This window comes from Colletes latitarsis, chromosome 4 (assembly GCF_051014445.1).
Source record: "Colletes latitarsis isolate SP2378_abdomen chromosome 4, iyColLati1, whole genome shotgun sequence".
NCBI classification, from domain to species: Eukaryota; Metazoa; Arthropoda; class Insecta; order Hymenoptera; family Colletidae; genus Colletes; species Colletes latitarsis.
In genome coordinates, this window is record NC_135137.1 from 43,035,864 (window position 1) to 43,061,687 (window position 25,824).

General features: G+C 45.9%; 1 protein-coding gene across 1 annotated transcript; it reads left to right on the forward strand.

Annotated features, from left to right (window-relative positions):
• Positions 1 to 147: 147 nt before the first annotated feature.
• Positions 148 to 4,921, forward strand: LOC143341381 (uncharacterized). Its single transcript, XM_076764269.1, has 6 exons — positions 148 to 376; positions 451 to 3,085; positions 3,206 to 3,313; positions 3,370 to 3,585; positions 3,728 to 4,048; positions 4,769 to 4,921. Exons 1-6 carry the CDS (start codon positions 303 to 305, stop codon positions 4,919 to 4,921), a joined length of 3,507 nt encoding a protein of 1,168 aa, XP_076620384.1. The 5' UTR covers positions 148 to 302.
• Positions 4,922 to 25,824: the final 20,903 nt, after the last annotated feature.

Below are 25,824 nucleotides of genomic sequence, written 5' to 3' on the forward strand. Positions count from 1 at the left end.
TACATCGTCTGTGGTGAAAGGTCTACTCGTATACCTCGTCTGTGGTGGCACTGTCGCCACATACCTTCAGAAGCTATTGTCATCTTTTCCTTTAGCAACCGTTAGCGTACAAGTTATTCTCGCTCTGTTCGCATGATTTGAATTAGGTCGAAATTTGTTTGATCGATAGTCGAAATTACGTGGAAAAGTATTTCTCAGTAGATGTCACGATGCAGACCGTACACCGGGTTTAAAAGACAACATTTCTTGGGAATATTTATCGATGTTCGCGAATTCGTTATATTCGAAGAAATTCCGGTAAAATGAGTGATTTGTTCAAACAGAAATACGAAGAGTGCATAACGTTACGCAGGCAAATGAAACTCAGTGGAAGAAAGTACGCGGTTCGTGCGACAATATTTTCATTCTCTTGCAATTCAGTTCCTCGAAAACTCTTTGTTTTATTGTCAGGTGGGAGTATCCAATTCCAAAGTCGAAAGAATATTGGGAAAAATTCTGCAACGATGAAGAGAAGAAAATGATCGTAGTAAGAGATCCTTTCCTTGAATTATTCTGTCATTCTTTTCCTAAAACTGAAACTATGCCCGTCAACCTCGATACGCGCATGAACAACGAAACGCCTAATTTAAATTCTTTTTCCGATTGTCCTATAGAGAGTTGTAAAGTGTTCAAAAACTCTTTGCATAAATTGTCGCCTTTCAAGTCCAAGTTTGACTCGAGCAAGGATCGTCATGACGGTAGAGGATCATTTCCAATGTCAATATCGAGAGTTCCAGCCGAAGCTCCTTCAAAAAATCCGGCTGCATCGTGTGATCTAGACACATCGTTCAAAGCTGCACAAATTTCAAAATTAGGTAGTCCTAAACCTCAACCTAGTCTCGGAAGAATTTTTTCCGGAAAGTCAAATCGTATTCGTACTCCATTTAATGTGCAAACTGAACCAATAGGAAACAAAAATTTCTCGACTCATCCATTATCGAGTTCACGAGCTATTTTACCTAAATTACCGCAAAGAAGACTCTCTCTAGAAACAAAATCTGCTGGATCGACCAAGAATTACTTCCGCAACGATATTGCGCGAATGAACACAGACGAAAGTTTACATACAGTAGACGGAGGTAGAAAAAAAGTTCAAAGCTCTGTACAGGATCAGGATTCCTTCGAGTATTCCATTCGTTGCGCTTACAAAGCACTAAAACGTCTAACCCCAAATAAAAAATTGAACTTTGAACCAAAAATAATCGAGAATTTATCCGAAGAATTACTTGCCGAGTTAAACGATAATTCGTTACTGCATCACAATGAGAGTATGAAATTATTTACACCCAGAGACAGTGAGAAATTCACACAAGAGCAGGAAGAATTATTGGAAAAGAAATTGGAAAGAGAGTTGCTTAAGGATTCACGATTTACAGATACCGATATCGAAAGTACGACTTCAAAATTGAAAAAGACAATGTCGAAGACAATTTCCTCCAGGACGCGTTTTACGTCAGGGCCGAGTGTTGAATTCGTGCACCCCAAGCCCTGGAAAGGTCCTTCGAGTCGTGTTCTCGAATCGATTCCTAGGTTGTCCGGTTATCCCAGAAAGAATCGCGACAGATGTTTAGTGTGCATGTACAAATCGTTCGAAACTCCGCTAGACCGAAAGATCTCTTTTCCCATGACAGTTTTACAGAAAAGAATAATTTCGCAGAATGCATGCGTTGATTCGTCTACTTTTCAAGAGAGCGAGTCAAGTTTTACGAGCATATTAAATTACGAAGACGAAACAGATAAAATATTAAATCACCAAATCGAGATCGAAGATGCAACGTGCAATATGCATATATACAGTGGTCCTGAAAGTCTAATCGTCGAGGATACTTCTTCCTTGACTCAGGGAAAGCATGGAAGAACAATGGAAACAGTGGAACGGAAAAGTGTTCTAGATTCAGAATCTGCGAAAAAAATAATCACACGGAAAACCAAAGAGGATCAACGAGACGGTGACTTAACTCTGGTAAAAAAAAATTTGAAGCACGCTACAAACGTTACGCAGCAAGCCGCGCCTTTAGAAAGATCGAAACTTTCTACTTCGGTTCGCAGCGAAAGTTCCGACGAGAACGATTCGTTTGCCGTTTCAGTGGGTGACGACCAATCAAAGTCCCAGTATTTGGCACCTTGTCACGCTCCTACGATTTTTAGACCCAGTTTGGAACCTCTACGAGCCTTAAGAAACAAAAAGCCAACGAGCTTACAAGATCGAATTGTTCTGATCGAGACATCGACGATGAGGGGCGCTTCTAGCGACGACTACGACGATATCCCAGAAAAACCAAAATCAATATCTAAAAACATTGCGAATAAAAGTAAAACAAGTAGCGGAGAAAAAAACGATTCACCGGTTAGCAGAGTTTTAACCAAAGCGAAATCTGTTTCGGTGAACCTGTCACTGAAAAACGCAGAACTCATCGAGGGAAAAGAACATGTTCTCGAAAGAGGAACCAGTGTCTTGAACCTTACCGTATCGAGAGATACTGTGTCCGATAACGCGACAAGGAACGAATTACAAGAATTGGACTCGACTCGGAACAATGATTTCTCTAAAGCTACCCCTGTACCAGACTGCTCAATATCTGCCACGAAACTGCCACTCACAGGGACCGATGAGATCGCCGAATTCTTGGATAATCTCAAAGAGAACGCGTCGTCGGCAAGTATGTTAGAAACATTGTGCAAAGAGTTTTCGGAACGCCTCGCGAAACATGCTACGAACTTGGATTCGAACAACGAAAGACATAACAAACTGGCCGCGAAATTGACGAGATTGTTAGTAGATTCTAGGCTTTATTTGTGCCCCGAGAAATTTCCTTCCGACTTACTTTTATCTATGAATCAGTCGCCCTCTTGCAACCCCCGCCTCCTGAGACGAATCCTACCTCAAAAGTCCTATAATCTCGTTGCGTCTTTGCTGGGATTGCCAGAATGGTATACGCTGAAGCAGATTTCGTTCGAGGATACAGATGCGAGAAATCGTGTCGATCGGATACATAATAATGGCGAAACAGAGTCCTGCGACGACTACAGTGTAACGTCTTTAGAGGCAGGTTTGCATCTTTCTTTAATGAAAACGTTTCATCATTGACAGCTCGCTATTTATACTTGAAAAAGTTGTTCTACTTTATTATATCCTTTGAAGCTACTTCTTTTTGTAATTATCAAGGTGCATCCACCAACACCGAGAGACATCGAATCACTCAGCAATGCGGAGAAACTGGGTCAACGTAGATACAATCCATATGCTCTATTTTTGAAGAAACCAAGGCGCAAGGTGCGATATCGGATTGATAATCAAGGTTACGTTCGAATAAAAATTTTATTCGATAGGTTATTACTTGGCGTCCCTTGACAAAGTCCGACCTCGAAGGCTACGATCCGGACGCAACCCTTAAAATGAGAGCCGACAACGTGCTAACAAAGATATGCAGAGACTTTTGCCAGTGGCTCGAAACTTTAGGTGGAACGAATAAGACTGTCGACGAGGAAGTTCTCAGAGATACGTTCGAAATTGATTTCAACGCGGAAGCTTGTAGAGCGATGCAGGTTAAATGGACATACAGTATACGTGATAGTTATTGTACCAAAATGTCGTAAATTGTAACATTAATTCTTTTGCTTGAGAAACGATGCAGCAATCTCGTTCCGTAAAGCGCTCGGATGCATAATTCTTTGGTTCCGTAAACAGGTATCGATTCAAGAAATACCAGTAGTGCCCGCGGAGGTGGCTTTAACAAGAAACTCCCCCGGTGCGAGTAAGCTCTCCATGACAAGGAAACACGTCATGAGAGATGCACAAGCGGAACGAACACCCGCGAAAACAAAAGCCTTCGGGACCACTTTGCCTTGGAAACTTCAATTTGTACCACCTAATAATCAGGTTAAAAAGAACTGGCTGCAGTGCGAGTACGTGCCGAAAGATCTGGAAACGATGGACGTGGTTTGGAAGGATATAACGCATCTGAAAAGCGTGAGAGGTTTCGTTGAATGGCTTCAACGGCACCCGGAGGTAATTTTAGTGTCAATTAGGCAATGAAATGTTGGCTAGACTATCGTTCCAGTTTCGAAGTACTCTTCCTATTCTGGGTAGAATTTTTTATTCAAATACAGTTATCGAAGTTGTATGTAGAATTTAATGTAAATCGTAGGGCTTAGCGACGAAGCGACTTAGCCCGATCGATTTAGAGAAAAGGAATTAATTTTAGAAGCGAAAGAATAAAAGTTTTAATGCGTGGTGTGGAATCCTCGGTACGCGTGTTGTGACGTTCCGTTTTAGCTACGATGCAATGTAAAATACATGAACAGGATAGGGCACTGGCTCGTAATGCTCGGATTGTGACACAATACAGAGCGGAAACGGTATCAAAGTCCCACGCTTTAGCCGCTTCGTTCGTCCGATTGAAACCCACTTGATATTTGCTGGCCATTTTTAAAAGACTAAGCGTATTCGTAGCCTTTTGTCGCTACTAATCATCGCGCGAGTATAACTCACCGCCTGGAATAAAGTAATATTCTAACGTAAAATATGAATTATCTCGTCTGTCTTTAAAAGTAAACAAGTTATCCAGGTGACCTGTATTAAACGTCCCACATTGTATTTGTTCCTAAATCAACCTTCGTCTAATGTATAGCATGCTAAAGGTAGCGGATAATTAAAGCTACCGCTTCCGAGTATTATGATATTGTATTATGCAAGGATGCGTCGAAATCCTCTTACCTGCTGTTACAGGTTCCACCACCGGAGGCTTTGAAGACAATCGTATCAATGGATCTTAAAGCTTTACGGCAGATAGAGGACGACGAAGCATTTGCGCATCTCGAGTTGGACATGGATGAAATTAAAAATCTCAGAGTGGTCGACAGCGACGACGATGTCGAATGAACGGATTTACTATGTTTCTTTCCTTTCGTATCCGGTATATTTTTTTGCAGTACCCACGATTTTCATTCTACATATTTTCCCCTTGTGTTAACGTATTCGATCCAATATTTATATAATTTCGAAACTTGTCTCGTTCTGTTTCGTCGTTTTAAATCGAACCGATTCATGAATATTTTAATTACATTTAATTGCGAAGCAGTAAACGTCGGACGAATGCAAAATGAGCGTCCAAAATCAACGCCTACCAGCCAACCGGTTTCAGAATCTCTCGCCTCTGTTTCATTTATACACGAGCCAAATGCGTGCGCGTAACAAATGCGACCAGTCAATGACACGATGTCAAAAGCACCGTTTCACGTCCGAAACGAAGGGGTTAACCTCTGAAGCCTCGTACGAACGTACCGGCCGCGAGGAATTTCTGGCAGATCATTCGGTATCATTATTTGCACGAATATCAAGCATCGATCGTATTTCGACCTCGCTCGGAAACGGAACACACCAAACGGTCATAATATTCGAGGATGATTCTCGTCAACGACAACCATAGATAAACTAGCGCGAACACGTCGTTTAACGATCACCGTTGCAGAAAAGAAAAGAATAACGCGGAACGCTTCTCGTTTTAGACGATGAACAACTCTCGCTTATTTTACGCTAGCGAAACGAGGCTGAACGGTGCTTTCAACGTGACGATAATGAATCGCACCCAACATGGACCGATGTCAATCCAACCGATTCCTTTGACCGAGGAACGAATCGTCCTCGTTACTACCGATGTCAATAATTTCACAACCGACAATGCAAACGAGACGTCGAGGGATATTGGAAACGTATCGCGAAGACCGGGTGTCCTGCGGTTGTCTGTACGCGACAGCAGGAACGCATAACAAAATCACAGTCTTTATTCACGATTCGAAACCGGAAAAATTTCAACGAAAATGAGAAATCCTAAATCGCCTCGTTTACAATTTATCCTCTCGCTACCGCTAATCGATATTTCCGCTGCCGACCGACGAGAAATCGTTACCGAGGCGAGTAGAATAACGCGATTAATACTGTTAGAAAACCAACATCGATTGCACGTTTCGCTGACATACCTCCGAGACGCTTCTATCGCGTTCTACGAATCTCGAGTCTCCCTAATTAAATTCGAAAAAAGGCGGGGCAGAATTTTTATAAAATCTCTGTGTCGCGACTCTTTTATTCGTTAGCTGCGTTGGTCTTTATGCTTCCTTTTCAAGGGATTTCGCACGAGCTGGTGTCCATAGAAAGAGGGAAGATAGGGGAAAAGATGGCAGAAGAGAATAAAAAAGGTCCTTAAAAAAGAAGCATAAAGGATTCTGAAAAAGTCGTCGGAAGGGAGAAAGGAGAAAAAGTCGCAGAGCCAGAAGATGGACGGAGAGTCATCATTGGCCATCCGTTTCACTTCGCTTGGAATATAGACTCGCGCTCGACCGAGAAATTTAACAAGCCGCACGCTCCCGACTGACAATAGGAAACTTTCTGGCCTTCTCCCCCAGTGCGCCTACCTATTAATTACTTCAATTTAAATCTTCGATTTTACTCTCTAAACGAAATTCTTCTGTACTTGGAGCGTAAACCGAAAAAGAAACGTTTATCGTTGATCGAAAACGACCGTTCCATCGATCCGAGAACGTGTTTACAGGCGTGTAACGATCAGCATCGTGCTACATTAGCAATTACCGATCGTAACGGAACTACGTTGCTGTCGGGTTACATTGGCATTCCCGGTCCTCGTTCCCGGCCGAGATCTTTTATTCATGCGATCCAGTTTGCATTTAAAAACTCTGCTTTTCCACCGTTCGACTTCGAATCGCTACTTTTCAAGCCAACTATTCCCGACAAGATCAAGATTCAGTTCGCGCATCGCGTAGAGGCGAACCAGGTGCGAATCTCTGCGCGTCATTAGGAGGATTTTACGAGACGTAACTCGCGCGCGTGTGCCAGTATCGGAACCTTTAATTTGATCATCGGACGGACGACAAACACGACGTACCCGATTACGAAAGGAGCAGAGTTGGCGAGTGATCGAATCGGACGGCCGGTTTTTTGTTCCGGAACATAGGTCCCAGAGAAGCGCGGTTCTAGGGCGATCCGGTTCGCTACGTTCATTCGACTTACACAAGAACTCGAAACGTGTGAGCGCGTACGTAGCTATTCACAAACGAAATGGGAAGCGCTTCCTGCCCAACCATTCGCGGCAGTTCGATCTATTGTCGTCAAGTCTGTGACAGTACGTATAACAGAAATGTGTCTGTTCGTCCTCTATCTCGGCATCTTTCTCGTCCGCTCGGCCAATTCCGCCTCTTTCTCCACTATTCCGCTCACGATCGGCAAAACTACAACTCTACTACGAATATTAATCGACTTTTCCCCTTTTATCCGTTTCCGCGCGAAAACGAAGGAACCATTCCATCTTACGTTTACCCGAAACTAGCATCTTCGAGACGATTCATCGAATTTTCAACGTAGAACCAAAGCACGTTCGCGAGTAAACACATTTTCCCAGGCTTCTTGATTAAATCGTTAAGACGGGCGATCCTGGCTTTGTTTAATAAGCAAGTTATCCGCTGGAAAGTGGATAATGGCCGAGCGAACGGAAAAGCACGATACGAAGATAAGGAAAAAAGGAACGGGTCTGTCAGGTTTAATGAAAACGAAGAAGCACCGACGCGGCGGAAGGAGCTCAAAATCGAATAGCTGAAACGCGTCGCTTTCAAAAGCACGTAAAAATAATACAAAACTACGACAACTATACTTTAAAGACTACGCGGCGTTCCCGTTGTCCACGGTTCGACGAGCTCAGTTGTATTTTAGCTTCTCCCCCCCCCCCCCCCCCATTCTTCAAATTCCCGTTAAACTTGAACAAACTCCCCGAACGTCGGCATTGCACAATGTTGAACAGCGACGCGTAATAGACTTGAACGAACATCCGGCTTCACCCGGAAGGCCGCTCCCATCACGGCTGCTCCCGGCATAGTTACACAGCCGTGGCACAGTGGCATAACGCGATTCTTCTGTTTCTGTCGCGCGTCACCGTTTTATTGGCAAAGGACGGCGTGTTGTCGACGACGTCCAGCTCGCGGATCGGCCAGTCTCTCGTTGTCCTTTGACCCGATGGCACGCCGACAGTCGGTGGGTTCGCGGACACGGTAATCCCGCGATCAATTGCGATTGATCGTCGGTTCCATGCGTGGACGTGGTTCACCGGATCGAAGAAACGTCGCGTCGCGGTCAGTTCGCTCCTATGGAGACAAAATTCTTGTTTTACCGCCGCCGCCGCCGCGGTGGTTCTAACCCTGTGTAATACGGATGAAGAGAAACGTTTACGGGGAGTGAAATTGAAGGTACGTTTCTACGATTTTGCGTTCGACAAAGGGAAACGAGAGAAATTTTCCAGCGGCTCGGTTTTAAGTAATGGCACCGCCGACACGTGACTTTGTAACGCCCCCGCCGCCCCCGCCGCCGCCGCCCCCCCCCCCCTCCCCCCTTTCTCCCGGTCCTCCCCACCTTCCCTCACGCACGTAAGCAAAGCAATTAGACGGAAGTGCGAAAGAAAAGGTGCGCGAGCGTAATGACGCAAGCAGGGTAAAGTGTGACCGTCCGGTGTTTCCAGATGGATTCACCAAACCCTCCTCATCCACGGACGAATGTACGTCGTCTCCTATTTTTTTTAGCCCTTTGCGTGGACCCTCGGTCGCGTTGTTCCAAACTGACCGTAAATAGGACGCGATTCATCGACACGTTGTCATATACGAAAAAATATACGCTCGATTAGCCAGCCTCGTTTCATTTTAATCGAGCACCTTGTATCGCTCAACTGCAAACTTGCTTGCAGTGAAAATACAAAAAAACGATAGAATTTTATTTGTGGAACCCTTAACGCGTCCAACCTCGGGGCGGTTCTTAAAAATTCGGGGATCGAAAATTCTGTCAGTGTAAAGCCTATTAATCGGCTGCTGGTAAGTAATGTGTTAAAATCGTAGAAATGCCAGACACTCCAACTACAGGAAAGCTAGATAACGCTGGTATTGGGTCAGCCTTCTCCGCTTTGAATCCACGACGACCCTGCTAGGTGGTTTCGTTCCTTCTTTGGATTGGAGTGACTCGGATGCGGTAGATCGATAAGGAAGCCTTGTCCGGGGATGGCATAGGACGGTATCATTGCAGAGAAGGCTGCAAAGTATATTTACATACGGTGCTTCGGTCAAAGCCTTTACTTTGCGCCGATATCAGCCGCACGGGTCACGCTACGACGTTCAAGGATCGTCGTTTCCCTCGAGTTCTAGCTCGTCCAAATTGAGAATGACCCTTTCCCGTCGCTAGCCGTTCCATTTCGCGGAGACAATACTTACGACTGAACGCTAAATGGACTTTACGCTGCGAGCAAGGATGTGATCTCTTACAGTTTATTAGAACGTTCTGCATAATTCGTTTCTTGCGATAGACGGCTGCCAATTTATTCTACGTTTCTGTCTCCCTATCTTCGTTCGTTCGTTCTTTCGTTTCTGTCGATGATATAAACTTCTGGAACTTGATCCGAATACTTTATCAACTCGATCGGACGACAAAGTTTTCTAGTTTCAAGCGCGATACGTTACAAGATACTTGTACGATCGATAGACGAAAAGCTGTTGTTAAAAACAGACACGGGCAGCAAAGAGACTAACACTCGCGCGTAACCCCTAACGGATCTTGTATTACAAGGCAATGATAGCGAAATCTTTGTTGCGTATCAGGAATTTCTTATTAAAGATAATTCAAATAGAGGAGATCGTGGTGCTTGTGCAATTTTCCAAGCTTTTTAAGCGAACGAGGACTGCGTCTGTGGTCCGAAAGCGCCTCTCTCCGATATTTTTTGTCATTTTCGGAAGATATAACCCTGCGGGGTCGAATTACGACAGGAATCCCGTGGCGAACGATGATAGAGAGGGTTTCTGTCGGCTGGAGGTGAAGGGGGGATAATTGCGCGTCCAAGTTGACTTATAGCTTGTAAATCGTTAGCTCCTGCGACCCGGAATCGTTGTTTCGTCGTCTACTTCGTACAGAGTCTCGTTAAAATCACGGTCGTTTAAATCTTGTAGGATGGCATGCTTCGAAAATACGCAGAAACGTACAATCGACCGATTCTCGTTCTTAATGAACTTGTACAGAGCAAACGGAGATAATCTCGCGAACGCTGGCCGAGAATGGATTATTCGTTTGAAAGTTGCTAAAGGACACCTTACGCGTCGTTTCACGCAGGCCAGATTGAAATCAAAGTAAGAGAAACTTCAAGTTTCGTGTAATTACAAGTGTTTCCTGCCGGAGAAGGTACCTTGGATCGACTAAGCTGAGCCCCGTTGCCAGACACTTGGCAAACTTTCGATTATACTAGGTGTGCATGTTTTCAGCGCGAACCCCATCCCAGCAGCTAACGTCCCCCCGCGAGCAGATATCCTCGCTGGAACGAATAAGGATGGGAGCCAGGGGTACCGCCGCGCCGGGCAGGATCAGGTGCGATGCACCTTTCGGTGCTCGAGCGAGCTAAACTTTATTAAGCGATATTTCTCTAATTATCTCAGTCGGCCCGTGGCAAGTAAAACTCCGACTGGAGGAAGGCGCGCCTAGTAGTAGTCATATTCATGGGCCGCGTTAAGCGCCTCGAAAGCATAAACATTAAAAAGAGCCGGGGCGTCGAAGTTAGCGGCCGCTCGGCTTACCTCCTCTCGGCAAACTGGAAAACTTCGGCGAACCATTTCGAGGAAAAAACTTTGAAAGATTAAACACCGCGATGGTATCGCCACGCGAACGGACGGCGCAAAAGGAGCCTAGAATCTTAAAGACCGCTTCGCGCGAGCTAAATATCGAGCCTCTAACAATCGTCGAGCAGCGTAGAAATTTCGGATAAAAAATTCTGAGGTACACTTTGGACATTTACATTCTCTATTTATTAATATCGCGCGGTCCGTAACAGGTAACAGCCACTGGATGTAATCCAAAAGCGATGAAGCGAGTCGACGTAGCGTCTTAAAAGCGCCGGATTAAGGGCGGTGTTCTCTGTTTACGGTGGAATACGAGCGCGTTTGGAAATAATAGCACGTTGTCGGGCTGCTCGAGACACGGAACGTAGGAGCGCGTATTCTAGATACGTTACTGTCGGAAGATGCTCGACCGCTATAGCTTGTTGGCGTCTAGAACGGGGTTCGTTATCGTGCTCGATGTTTATTATTAGACTTGGAAAACACGGACAATAATTGGACGATTCAACTTACTGAAAAAGTTTCTTGTAACTGCGCCGCATACGTTTCCACGATTATAATTGTACACCGACGCGTCAAACAACGGAATCCTAACTACTTGAGTCGAGAATGGTTGGTACTCGGTTCCGCGAGCCGTTCCAATTCCAGACTCCTAAAATACAAATCACCAGAACCGATAGCCACAAAATCACGGGGCTTCTCGTACGATTAAATTCGGCTTTCGGACAAGATCGATCCGATCTTCCCTCGCGATTCGCTCCAAGTGACTGCGCCTCGAAATAGACTCGAATAAAATTCACGGCTCTCTCGAACGGCAAGGTAATTACGTGTAATTTATATTACTTGCCATTGACATGCAAATCCGCGAACCGTACATGTCTGTCCTAGCTTCGACGATGTCGCTTCCCCGCCTCCCGAACCCCGTCATCGTTCGTCCTACCATTTCCATCAGTCTCTCTTCTTCGTTCTTCTACGGATCTTCTCTCTCCTCATTATATTCGATACCGCAAAGTCGCTGGATCCGACGATACTTTAGGAAAGAGTCGAAAATTCTAGCAACATCCAGAACTACCAGAGTCGCAAAACTAAGCGACACGGAATCCAGTTGAAGGATGACCGATTCCTCGATAATAAACCGGACGAACTCTAGCTTACGTAGTTTATCGCCATTGCCACGTGCTAATCTATTAATCGAGCCAAGGGGGGAAAAATGGTTGTCGAAGAGCCAGATAATTTAGTCCAATTCTGATCCTGCCCCTTTCGCGCCGCGTCCAAGCGCGAATTATACGAGATATCAAAGGTAGACACGGCGGCGAAATGCATATTCATATATGCAACAGAATTCGAGCAGCCACCGCCGCAACGGTGATCCACAGGAACGTAGTTAGAGATAAATAGACAGGATCATAGGGAACACTGATGGAAGAGAGACAGAGAGAGTCGGCAGCTTAGGTACGGCTGAATTGGCCAGTAGCGTCAGTCTTTTGATCTAAACTAAAATACCAGGCCGAAACAACGGCCAAAGCAAATCTGTTCAAAGTGCTTGGTCTCTTCAAAGTACTTGGTTTCGTCCATCTCGCTCCGTCTCGTGCGACGGCATACCCCAATGACCAATTATCTTTGTATCTTTGCCGATGACAAGTGAACCGCGAGTAAACTGCCGACCGGGTGGGAAAGGGTTTCGTACGTGTCAGTTTATCGGCAAGGGTTGCCGATGTACCGGTGTCGGAGCCAGACCCAGAGCCGACTCTCTTTTCCACCCACCCTGGCACGATCGGACCGACTCCTCCTCTCCTCGCCCACTCCACTTTTCTTCTTCTGCTCCTAATTTCATGTTCCTCGCCAGTCGCGCTCCTCGATAATCCCTCGCCTGTTGTTTCTTTCTCTCCTCGATCGGCCAAAACAACGAGACGCGACACTTGGGAAACGTTGTTGCGTTCGTGAATTAAATTAAAACTAAATTAAATCTATCCCCGCGGCCCCTGCTGCTTCCCGTAACCCCGATTCGTCGACAGTGATCCCTCCTCGCGGAGAATTGAACGAGCGGACCGAACTTTAATTGAAATTCGTGTGTCGAACTAATTATACGTTGTTCCAGTTATAGTTTCGCGAACGACTGCGCTCTGTTACGAAGACGCATAATCGGACGCCTAGTTCTCGCTAACGAAACAACCACGGTTACGTGTTTTTCAATTTCGAGAAACAACGAAGGAGAAGTCACAATGGGACGGGAATATTAGTGAATATTTTAAAACCGCCAACCCCGACAGTCGGTCGTCGTAACAAACAATCGCCGTCGAAACAATAGCCATCTAATGCCGAATAGGATACCAGCCTCTTGCGTTTCCACGAACTGCCTTCGTTTCCGTCGACGATTCTCTAACGCGACTCGTTAAATATTCCTTAAACGATCCCTATTCACGAAACGATTCATTAAATTTTCCACGAATCCGTTACTTACGGAAAAAATGATTACCTCTCGATTCTTTCGATTCTACGTCAAGTAGCAAAGAGAGTACTTATTGTTCTGATGTCGCCTTTCGTTTAACGCACCGCGATTCGGTATCTAATCTCGCAAGAGTAATCCCCGTGCCCTACGGCTACGCTGTTACCGGTACAACCTTGCTACACGGTAAATCAGACCGTCGACGTGACTCGCATTCATTAGCAGTATCAACTCTGTCAGGAAAACCAACAATTTCATCGCACCTTTGCCATTTTACTAATTTAAGTAAATACTCTTAAAGGTTTCGGACGAAATTTTCGAAAGTACGTAGGATATCGAGGGTATGTGTATTCGCCAAAAATGATTGTAATTGACCCCCGTTAAAAGTTAAAAATAACTTTTTAACGAAGTCTTAATCAACAAATTGATATTCTTCATTTTCGTCTCATTTCCGCCTCTAGAATCTCCCATTAAAATTTTTCCCAGTGGTAGTCGAACACCCTGTATATTAAATAGAACGAAACGTTTTCCATAGTTTTTAATTCCCGTTAAATACCTTTAAATTCATAGATGTCGGTACAATTTCCGGACCAGTGTCCTCTCGTCTCTTTGGCCCGGAAGAGAAATTCATCTAAAGCGAAAGATTTTTATCGATGACGTTTCGTCGAGGTTCGAGGGACGCAGGACGACATCGCGTTAATTTCGCAGGACGTTACATTAATTCCAAATTGGTTTTAGCCGAGCGGAGATCCATCCCACGGCGGTACCGCGCCCAGGACGAAGGATCACCGATCCGCAGAATACCCAGCTTAGTTCCGTCGTAATTACAGACCAGGACGAGGCTTAGCCGATCTTTATTTATACACGCGTCACGCTGCGACGCACGTCCGCACGCCGATACTTCTTGCATCGTGTGCAACATTTAACGCTTTACCTGTCGGTGAAAACATTGGAACGGCGCTGAGCTCGTAAAATTAAGAAGAAACGTTTCGGACATGGAAAACAGTAACGAGATACGATTTGTCTTTGGTGAAAATATTCTTTGCTTTCGAGTTGTATCGTCGAGCTCAAGTTTTTATTAAACTCGAACGGGGAGTTTGAATTACGCGAAGGGAGGTCGGAAAGCACACGACTATTTACCATCGCTTCCCGTTTTACATCGTATCAACATCGATTCCGGTGCTTCAAACACTCGCGAGACGTGCTCCGAGTTTACAGCGTTCGCGTACCCCGGTCGGTCTTGAAACTTTTCAGTCTGAACGTTCGCGTATCTTCTTTCTCGGTCGGTCTTGAAACTTCCCGCTCGCGAGAATCCAACGTTTGAATCCCATTACCCGAAGATTGCAGAATTAACAACGTACGTGGGTCCCGCGTTTCGAAATCGTACGACGCATTTGACGGTTTAGTGGCTGTTGACCGTTCGAGCGGGAAGTTCGGAGAATTCGCGATGACGCGGCGCTAAACGGAGCACGCGAGGCAAGGAAAAGGAGCCGTCCCCGGAGGGTGTGAGGATCTTTTAAGCAGCATGTCGCTATATTTAGGGCTCATCCTTATCTTCGGCGACCCCTGCTAACCGCAGTTTTGAATCGCGGCGCGCGCACCGTCCCTAACCGTCGGTCCACGTCGCTGGTGATTTCACGATGGAGTTCAAGGAAGGGGTTGCTCTCACGAGAGAGACGCGTCGAGGACGACGAGCAACACGGCGAACGCAGGGTCTAGATGTAAAAAGGAGTGTGAGAGGAACGGCACCAGGACCAAGAAAAACGAGAGGGAAGAAGAGGAGGATCGAACGACGCGACGCGTCGTAACGGTGGAAAGAAGAGGCAGGCGACGAAATACCGGAGCGAGAGGTACAGTTACACAGCTAGAGAAATAGATATAACGAGTAGGTGAAAAAGAGCTAGAACAAAGGAGAATCGGGAAGCAAGGTGACGCGGAGTGAGAAAACAGAAGCTCTGTATGTGTGTGTGAGTGTGTGTGTGTGTGTGTGTGTGTGAGAGAGAGAGAGAGGGAGTGGACAGCATAGGGGTGGGTAACCCAGCAAGTGGCCAGAGGTGAGAGAGTAGGACAGTCGATGGTAGAGACAAGGGGTATGAAGCTGCTCACGGAGGAAAGGGTGTTGTAATGAAGCTGCGCGGGAGAGGTGGACGCTGGAGAGAGGTTGATGAAGAAGGGGTGGAGAACGATCACGGAACGAAAGGAGAGGCTGGAAGCGCGAGAACCCGCTAGAGAAAAAGGGAGAGAGTAACGGTACGAGGAGGGAGGGAACCAGAGGGGTATGTACGTCACGCTCAGAATTCTGGTGGGAGTGCCAAACAGGGTGGGAGAGATGAGTGGCGCGTAGAGAGAGGGGTGTAAAGAGGGGTTGGAACCAAGGGACAGAGCCATAAGAGGGTTGATGGTGGCCCGGGTTGGCCTCAGTAGCACAGTCGCGCGCCAAACTCTCGAAGGAAAGCACGTACTTGGTTCAACGCGCTTCCGCACCTTCCAGCCAGATTTTTTCTCATCCCCTCACCACCACCCACTGCACCCTCTCTACCCACTCGTTCTTCCAACGTAACCCGTTCGAACCTGGTACACCCGCCTCTTTCTCCGATATCTGCTCATCCACGCGCGAAAGACTAGCCTGTGACTGCCGATAGACCGATGCGAGCAATCTACGATCGACCAGATGACCATTCTACCAAACTAAATTCTCCGCCGAGCGAAACGACCTACGTTGGAGGACCCGACAAAAGAAACTGTCAGGTAACTACGATCTCTCTATTTCGTTGGCAACTTGAGTCGATCAATGGTAGTACTACCACAGCACGATGCATGGTAATATTACCATCGAATAATTTGCAAATGTTCAAACTCGCTTACCCTTAAATCGATGCTTAGAACAGCTTCGTGTCGCGTCCTTTCGATTATCTCGAATCAAAAGTTTACTCGATATTCGTAAACAAACCGCGTTAACGATTGTTATTTTATTAAACGACGAAACGTTTCTCTCGTCCCATACAAACTCCACTTTGTTAATCGCCTCTCTGTTACGTCTTCATTTATCGATAAATCGTATTTCTTCCGCGTGAACGTTTATCGATATTAACGACAGGTTTTCCTATTTAATTTATTATTACACGACCGTGTATGTATTTTTAAAACGCAACACGCCAGCTCGCTTATCGTTTCTTTTAATAAGGGAAGCTTTTACCCGATAGTTCTATCAACGACTGGTCCAATCGATAGAATACTTCCCGCCGCGAATCGATGAACGTCGAGCGAGCGACACCAGCGTAAGCGACGACGAAATGGTTGACTCGGTTTTGCATCGGTATGGATCGACGGATACGAGATTCTCTCGTGTTGTAGTTTTTAGTCGCGTATACGGTACACGTTCAGTGAAACGGGACGTGGAGACCTTTGATATTGACTGGTTTACCGATCAAATCGAACGCGTAATTCCATATTGGACGTGGCTCGGCGCACCGTTACGTTTCATCGTCGATTTTATATTTATCGTGCAGCTTGAAAACAAAGAAAAATATTAATTGTTGCGTATCGTGCGTAACAAACATTATCAAAGTCGACGCATCGGAAAATAGCTTCGCTGCGTACGCGTAACGTGTTTCCATTTCGTCGCGTTTGAATATCGGAGTACGCCTTGCGCAGCAAAGCAAACTTTTAAATTCCATTTTTACAACCTAGAGACGAACGTAATTATATCGAATCGTTGAGTGAGTAGACGAAACCGTACATCGTTACAGAATGTCGTCGACGCGCGAACGCTTGTTTCCTACGAACTAATTATTTGGCAAACTGTGCCAAGCTAGCCGAAATACACGATTCGCGGCCGTTATCTGTATGTGACGCGCATCATCACTGGCCAGACTATCCGAAGGCATTTGCGTCCCCGCTAACAGGATTAAATGCCAATTAGGTTCTTAGCACCGCGAGATTGCGCGGCACACCAAACTTTTAATTCGATAAGTATCCATTAGCGAAGGCCCGGTATGAGACGACTACTAATCGACCGCTGATAACGAGAACAACGTGACCATAATGTTGTTGTATCACCGTCAGCGCCGCATACGCATTTATATCGATCATTCGACAAAATTTCCCATCGTAACGAAACATTGACCCAAGATCTCGATATATCTCTTCCGTTTCAAGGAGGGGAGTAAGGTATCGTAGTTCGGTCCTCTAGAGTCCACTCCGTGCCTCGAGAAACTGACAGCTATCGACCGTTTGCTGCAATTGAAACGGTACACGTGCCTTGAACCGATCTCACCAAACTACCATAACATAAGTAACACATTTCATTCAAACGGACTACGAAATATGCACTTTTAACTATTCCGATAAAAAGCTGAAAAAACTCTTTCCACGCTGAATCGAGTGGCGTGTACCTTTTTCTCATAGCAATAGAGCCGTCAATTCGATGTCGATATCGACGCGCGTGTCTTTGTACCTATCGATTTGATTTAGAATTTTCATGGATAATGGCTATCGATAATGCTACTCAAAATTTACGATGATCGAAAGTTACTAGAAAACTTTTTCGTCGTTGATATTGGTTAACTTTAACCAAAATAAAATTCTTGCTTTCGATAGTGATTATTGGTAATCGAAACACAATTTTCACTATCGGCGATAGTTGGCAATAATAAAAGATAATTTCCGTCGCCGGTAAGGGTTATTCGTAATCTAAAACAATTTCGATCGTCGACAACGGTTGCCATTAACTAACAAAATCATAATCACAATTATTCAAACAAAAATGTTGATTCCATAAATTTTGTAAATTATCATGAAATAAACGAATTCGCATCGAATTTGTAATAAAACGATCGAGTTTGGAGAGTGAGTAGGCCGAATTGAACGAATCCCGAGGTCGTGGCAGCATTAGTAATTGAATGAAAACTCGTAACAGCGTCGGCTGCTGCAGATTCTATTGCTCCCTCTGTCGATTTCCGTTCTCGTCGAGATAATACGGCGCTCCTCGTGCCGCTTCTCTCAGCCTCCTTTCCACCAATGTCCGATTTTAATGTTTTCCGTGCAAAACCTTTGCAATCGTAACGTATTTCGTGGTCCCTTTGCCTTCCCCTTGTCTCTTTTCTCTTTTTTTCGTAATCAACTATCGGGCAGTTAACCAGTGAAACTTGTTCTTAAAATTTCCAGGATTTATATGACACTTTCGTTAATATAAATCGTCGTTAATTCTCTCTGGTTAGAAATTGTTCCCCGAAACAGAGTAAAAGTTTTCCAATTTTTAGTCGTCGTTGTATCATCGGATCGTCCGATGATTCGTTTTAATACCTCAAACGAGGAAGCGGAAGATTGCGGGAGTTCGAACAGATTAAGAGTGAAATCGCCGTTCCTTAATACGCCCAGTAAGTATACCGCGACGAAAGAAGAGATACAAGACGTCGCCGGCTTAATCTTCATCCCTTAACGAGGCGGCCCAACGATCCCGAGAACCTGAAACATCGTTTAAGGAAATCTTGCCTTAAGTCGAGCACCGTAACGTTTAACGCAATTGAGGCTCGTTTAAAAATCCCATCAAAAATGTACTTGAAAATTTCTGCGTGCTCCCGAGTGCTCTCTATCTCTTTCTCGTGATCCCTGCTAGAACCCTGCGGGGCTATTTCTTATTTCCACTTTCTTATCCGCCCTCTTCCTTAGTCGCGACCGTCTTCGTCTCTTTCTCCTTCTCCATCCGCGCCGTCTCGCGCGATCTTCTTCCCGTTCCTTTCCCCATCCGCTTGCTCTCCTCTCTCCTTTTTTTCCTCGTTTTACTTCCGTCTCTCGACTTGACGAAGCTCGACCAGCTCGAGACACCGGGAAAGAGGGAGGCAACGAGACTGGAAGGAGGCTGGGTGGTTGATTGGATTGTAAGCTCAATTTACACTACCTTCGGTTTCCAGCTTTCTTTTTCGCAGACAGGTCTTGGCTTGTCCGTCGCGTGGCGTCGCGTCGCCTCGCGTCGCTTCCACGAGTTGCAGTGTTTCAGAAAGTTAGAGTTTCGAACGCACGACCATGGGACGATGGATAACAAAGCGCCGTTATAATGTCCGGGACCGGGAAGAAACTTTCGACAAAGTGAAATTGTGTGTGCATGATATTTCACTGAGTTACCTTTCCTCGCCGGAACATTTCGTTATACCCGCGGCGAAGCCTGCCCCCACCACCGAGGAAAAGGACCCGGTGGCGCGAAACCGGATCCTCTCGACCCTTCCAGTCGAATTTTCTGCGCATATCGTAAGAGGATCACTGAGGAAAATTCTATACCTCGCCGACGTCGAATCTAGTTTGCTTCTTTGAGAGACGTATATGTATTTACGAGCACGGTCTTTTCCGGTCCGGGACACGCTGTCGAAGATCATCAAAGTGTTGCTGTACACTCGGCGCGGAAATACTTGTCGATGCTATCGCGGACAAAATATAATTCGATCGGTAAAACGGCCGTCCTCGCATTAAATCGGTCGGATGTCGAATCGAGTCCAGCTCGTTTCCTTGCATCTGTGGTAACGTGGACAATTTGGTATTTTCTTTTTCTTTTTTCTCCGCTGAATTTACGATGGTCAGGCACTAGGGAGTTTTTTTTCTATTTTCCGGAACTCGTCCCAATTACGCTCTCGACGTTGACTCGGCTCTTGTGCCGGTGGCCGAACGTCGCCTTCTCCGCGAGAGAAAAGAAAAATTGGAAACCGATAAAAGGGGGTCTCGTTGCGCCAAATGCACGAATGGACGCTACGAGCTTGGCCCACGAATAGAAAATAGTGATAGCGGAGAAACCGAACGAAAACGAAGAGATACGTAGGTATTTCGGTAGGATTGTTCACGGTCAACAGTTTTTTCTCAGTTTCCGTTCGATCGATATTACCGCGAATCAACCGTAGCCGACGATAGTGACAATATATCCTTCGCTCGTAATAGAAATTAATTTGCAAGGATTTCCGATACCGAGTTACTCCGATCTTTTTTTTCTCGCTGTTTAATAAAACGATTCTGACCGCTTATGGAATCGCTGCGTATAAATAGGGCACCGTGAACGATGCGGAATAATTAAACATACGACGCGAAAGGATAGCTTAATCGTCGGGAATACGGATAAACCAATCGTTCGACAGTTGCGCGATGGTGCGTTACTTTCGCCCTTTTTTTATTTTCTCGCAGTGTTTGGTTTTCCAAGGCGTCTGATTATTTGGTCTGCAGGCGACAAATCTTGGACGCAATAAGAGAAGGCAAACTCTTGCGTGTTACGATCAATTAGCTGTGTGTACGATACGTTTCCAAAAAGTGACGCGTTAAAATCCGAAAAAGCATTATCCTCGGGTTCGTGCGGTCGGAACGGATCGATAATATCCCCATCGAAAAACACGCCGTGCGAAGAATGATGTCAACACGATCATCGAGCGCTACTCGTGCCTCTATATTTTCTGGTAAAGACAGGCAACGATTACCCCTGGCGCGAAAGTAATTACGCCGGAGTCGAGATACGAGGTGGAAGCTTACATGTAAATTGCTGCTTAAAGCTCGATCGTGCCCGTCAATCCCGGTAGCTAGATTAGAAAAAGCAAGGAGCCTCTTACACGGTTCACTAGTCACGGGGTTCGAGGCGCAGCCTTCCGAAGCGAGCCAGAGGGACGATCGAGGGAAAAGAGAATGAAAACCCAAATTGAGAATGGAAGGGAAGGAAGAAGAGAGACGGGCTGGCTGCTGGAGCGAACAACGATACTTTGACGCAGCGATAATTCGGCGCTGGATCGATAATCAAACGGGCCCCGATCGAACGACCAGACCGTTACTATGGCCGGAGTTAGAGGATGGATTTAGGGGATAGAAACGGTTCACCCGAAACGGCATGGAAAGGTGATTAATCTTTGAAAGGTAAATGTATGCGTGTATCCATGTGGTTTGGAACTGACTCGATCGCGAGATCGATCAATCGTGTATCGTTTATTTTTAACATCTTTTCCGTTTACCAACGTCTTCCGACGATCACTCCCGGACAAATGTTTCCTATGCAACCGCATACGACGTCCGCACGATCGAGAATGTTCAACGTTCCCCGATCCGATTGAAATTTTAGCGAATTCTCGAACGCGTCTAGTGATGCAATCGTTGGAATATATTTTCTAGGAACGGTCAAAGAAACGATCCTTAATAACATTCGATGGAATACCTTGGATAAAATATCGTCAACAAACTCCCGGCGATTTCATCGGTGAGGACGCACATATTCCTCGATTCTATATACGTATATACATACGTCTATCCTCGTTTACGTATTTTCGTTCGCCGAGGAAGGGGATTGAGTGTGCCGTGAAAGGAACCGTGAAGAGCTGAAGCAGCCGCCATCCACCCGGTGGTCTGGGTCTCGAATGCGAACGGGGGCAACGATGAATTCAGAAAATGATTGATTCCAGACCGGGAAATTTCTCGCCAATATCCATACTTTTCCGCGCTGATTAAACACGTTTCGAATCGCGTCCGCTTCCTCCGATCGCGACTAAAGGGCAAAATCACCACGCGAACCGGTAGCAGCGCGTAATCAGCGTTAGACGCCACGGAAATTTTCGTTCGAAATAACGTTACGTTCGACGCGAAACTCTATTCGCGAAGAACGAAATCAAATTTCGTGAAACGCAACAAACAAAACCGATGGCGACGTAGCTTCGAAACGTCGCGTCGCGTCGCCTAGTTTCGCGTTTGATAAATCCATTTCCCCATGACAAATTAACGGACTGTTGCTTTCTTCGCGAACATTAACCAAGTATGTCGTGATTCAAATGGTATAAAATCACCGTGAAATTTCGCGGAAACCTCTGTACGCTTCGTTGGACGAACTTGTTCCTATCCGCGCGAAACTTTCCACCATTTACTCGTCGGAGTCTGAACGCGTCCACCCGATCGGGAGAAAACGAAACAAATGAACGAGTTAAAGGAAAAGCGAATCGAGGAAAACGATACGTCTGTCAGGCTGCTCCGTGGCGTAGAAAAAAAAAGTTCAATCCTGGATCTATCCACGTAATGAGAAGGAGGTACGATCGAAACTTTTATCTGGAATCGTTACAGGCTGTTACCCGAAGCAAAACAGAGAATAATCATAATAGGAGAGAAAATGTTGAATAATTAAATCGCTCGCGCCGAATTCCGGGATTACAGAAGCTGTCGCAATTAAGGTTCTTGAGATAGTTTCGATAGCGGCCAGCAACGATAACGATATCTGGACTTAGGTGAAACAGTCTCCAGACGCTCGGGTCACCCTTCTACCTTCTAAACGCTATTCCCATCGCGATCGCTGGAAAACGGTTCGGTATCAGTGTCTACGAGAATCGTTTGCGAAAACCGACCGAAATTGTCGGCGGTAACGGTTAATGACGTTGGAACGAGAAAGAGCGGACAGAGTGGGAGGAAAAAATTAAATTCCCTCGTAATGGAGCGTGATAGCGGCCCCGTGGGAAAACGGGTTACGATCAAATTAGACACGAAGCCTCGAAACGTTGTAAAATTTTATTTTACACCCTTGAAGGCAATTCGAGCAGGACCGGTCGCGCGGCGTCTGGTTCTTCCGGGGCCCGAACAATGCTCGTAGCCGTCCACCTGCAGACACCATTAGCGACTAAAAATATGGCCGAGCAACGCGAAATAGCAGGGGCGCGAGAAATGTTTGTCTATCAAGATTACAGAGTTTAAAGAACGTGTAATAACTCGATTCGATTTTAACGATGTGTTTCTAATTGTTGGGTAAAAAGATCGGCGGTTGACGCGCTCGAGCAATCGCGTCACGACCGAGTGCTACGTATGTAGACGCGTTGGTGCATATCACGACTCTCCTAGTACACGTACGAACGCGCACGCACGAAACACACGCGATTGCATTTTAACGCGTTCTACTCGCATTGGATTGCGGTTGAAGCAGGGCCATAGGTGGTTCGCTTTGCGCAGACTGCTCTCGGATATATCCGTGGGTAACTCGCGCGAACTGCTCCGCTCCGCTCCGCGCCGCGGGCACACACGTGAGCCGCACAGCCGGTATCGCATTCGGGTAAATACCTTTCCATATAACGGGTGCACATAAAGGAGAGCGTACATGGGGTATGAAGAGAGGAGAGAAACGGATAGCACCCGGATAATAGCGGAGAACCATCCGGGAGAAAATCTCTTCCAGTGGATATAGCAGCGCAGGACGAAGGAAGAAGAGAGGAGGGATCGTGATATAATGGATATACGCGCGGGGCATCCGTGCAACGCATACTAAGCTCCTCTGGACCGTCCGCGTAAGCCCAGCAGCCTCGTGTTCGCCGTTTTTCGGTCCACGCTCTAGCGCCCGCCGCTATCCTAGCTATGACGAGTCGCGATTAAACCGCAGACCAGCTGCGCCAGCTCGTGGAATCGCTTCCGGGATTAGGTTATCCGATTGGACCTGATAATTGGGACCATTTACCGTGTAACCGTTTCCCACTCGCCTTTGAGAAGTCGACTTAAGGATACGGGAGAGTCGTACCAAACCAAGAACCTGAACGCCCGGATCAACCAACAATCTGCTTTACTCTGCCTTTTCCATACAAGTTTATTCAATTATAAAAACAGTATTCCACGCAGATTTTAACTTTCGATAGGAACCGTGACCGTGAGACGATATTTCGAAATTCGTGGTGGTACAAATCAGATCGAACAAAAGGATCAACGGCAGAAAATAACGTCGCGTTACCATTATCGTTCGTATCCAATTTCAAGATAGCTAAGCTTGAATTCAATCCGCGTAGTATAAATAATTAACGCGCGTCTACGCTTCCGCGATCGTTTGGATAAACGAGGCGGCGCATGGCGCGCTCGGCTCGGGGATTTCTGAAACGACCTTCGAAAAAAATATCGACTGTAGAAGCGATTAACCGAAACCGATAGAAATAGAAGAGAAACGAGTGATTGTTGGGAATTTCCAATCTAGCCTATTCCCTGTTGTACTGGCGCGTAACCGTTTCGAGATTCGTAATTAATGCAGGATCGCGCGGGCCATGATCGGCGCTAAATGGATCATCGAGAAAACCGCAATCGAATTCGAACCGAAGTTCGCGGGCAAATCCAAAATAGATCGACTGCTTGTAAATTCGCTAAATACCGAGTGTACGGCCGAATCGACACGACGACCGTTGCACGGTTCACCCAGTTTATTTGCAAAAATTAACGCTTAAGCCCTCGACCGAAATGATACTAAACGACCATTGATCCCGATAAGCTCTCCGCTCTCGGGTCATGATACACACCCGTACGTGTATCTAGTGGTATATACCGGTCTATGTACGGCCGAGTCTATACGGCTGTATCGGGTACACTGGTACAAATAGATACAGTAACGCTTCTCGTGTCCCGCTCGCTCGTTTTTTTTCCTTTTGCACGAGTACGATCTCTTTTTCCATTGCGCATACGTTCTCGTTATCGAGGCGATATTTCAGTTAGTGGGCTTAACGGAAGCGAACCGAAACTCGTTCTCTCTCTCTCTATTTTCCAGAGTTTCGCAAAATGGTTTACAGGATCACGGTCCGGCAAAAGTACGAACACACGGTCGATGTGGCAAAATTTATGGCGCTCGTCGCCGCGCCTTCACGGGCAGTTAAACCTAACGCCTATTTACGCGAAAGTAACGAAAATTAACATCGCGTATTGGAGACGAAACGACCGGTGATTCGTTCGATTCGAATCGGTTCAACCTGCATCGAATCGATAACCATCCTTGAATAATGCTTCGATTTTACGTCCCTAAAACCGGGACGAGCTAATTACCGGAAAAATTTCTCGTTCTCACGATGTCCGCAATCACGGACATTGATTTATACGAGTCAGAGGGCCCTCCACGCGCCTCCTTCAGACCGATCAACAACAATCTAACACCCCCGCGGCACCTTAGGTTTCATTTGTTTCACGTCTGATTACACATCGAGAATTAAAGTGAAGGAGAGCTTTGTTCGTTGATAATTCTGTACCCATGTACCCGCTTTGTCGGGCGAGCGCGAGGAAATTGGTGTGGGCGGTGTTGGAAACTTTTGCGAGATCTTTAATTGGAAACCGCGATGAGACCGGAAATGGAAATCGACCTTTGATCGTTGTAGTCTTGTATAAAAATTACTTGAACGTCCAAAGACGGAATCCAAATCTCTGTTTTTCACCCCGCGGCCTTTCGAAAACTCTTATAAACCGTTGTTTGTGTACCGGTGTCGATAGTACCGAAATACAATTGATTCAAACTAATTATTAATGCGTATAATTGAGAATATTAAATTGTCCAATTATGAAATTAATTTATTATGAGAACTAATTTCGTTAATAAGCGGATAACCGCCAGTTAATAATCCTCTGGCTGCTTTCCCCTTTTCACGACATTTTTCTTTCATTGATTCCTATTGATTAAATAATCCCTAATCTTAATTTCGATACAATCAGCCTAATAAGAGATTAACAAAGCAAGCTGAATCGTGGAGTCGCGAAAAGAAGTCGTCGCGTCGGTGCACGGTCTGATCAAGAACGCTGCCTTCTACTTAGTTGTACGCCAGCGCGCGCCTTGGTGTCTCGTTGTCCGATGTCCGCCAAAGGCTTGACTCGCTCTACTGCGACCGATTTGATCGCTCGCCTCGCCTGGAGACGTGTCGGTGTATGTATATTGAGAATGCAATCTCGCGGGAAAAAGACTGGTGGAGCGTATTTTT

Bases quoted from the DNA above. Each gene is read 5' to 3' on its own strand.
- LOC143341381 (XM_076764269.1), top strand. From the start codon at position 303: ATGAGTGATTTGTTCAAACAGAAATACGAAGAGTGCATAACGTTACGC. The intron at 377-450 runs GTACGCGGTTCG...TTTTATTGTCAG, and splicing joins ATGAAACTCAGTGGAAGAAA to GTGGGAGTATCCAATTCCAA. The intron at 4,049-4,768 runs GTAATTTTAGTG...CTGCTGTTACAG, and splicing joins GGCTTCAACGGCACCCGGAG to GTTCCACCACCGGAGGCTTT.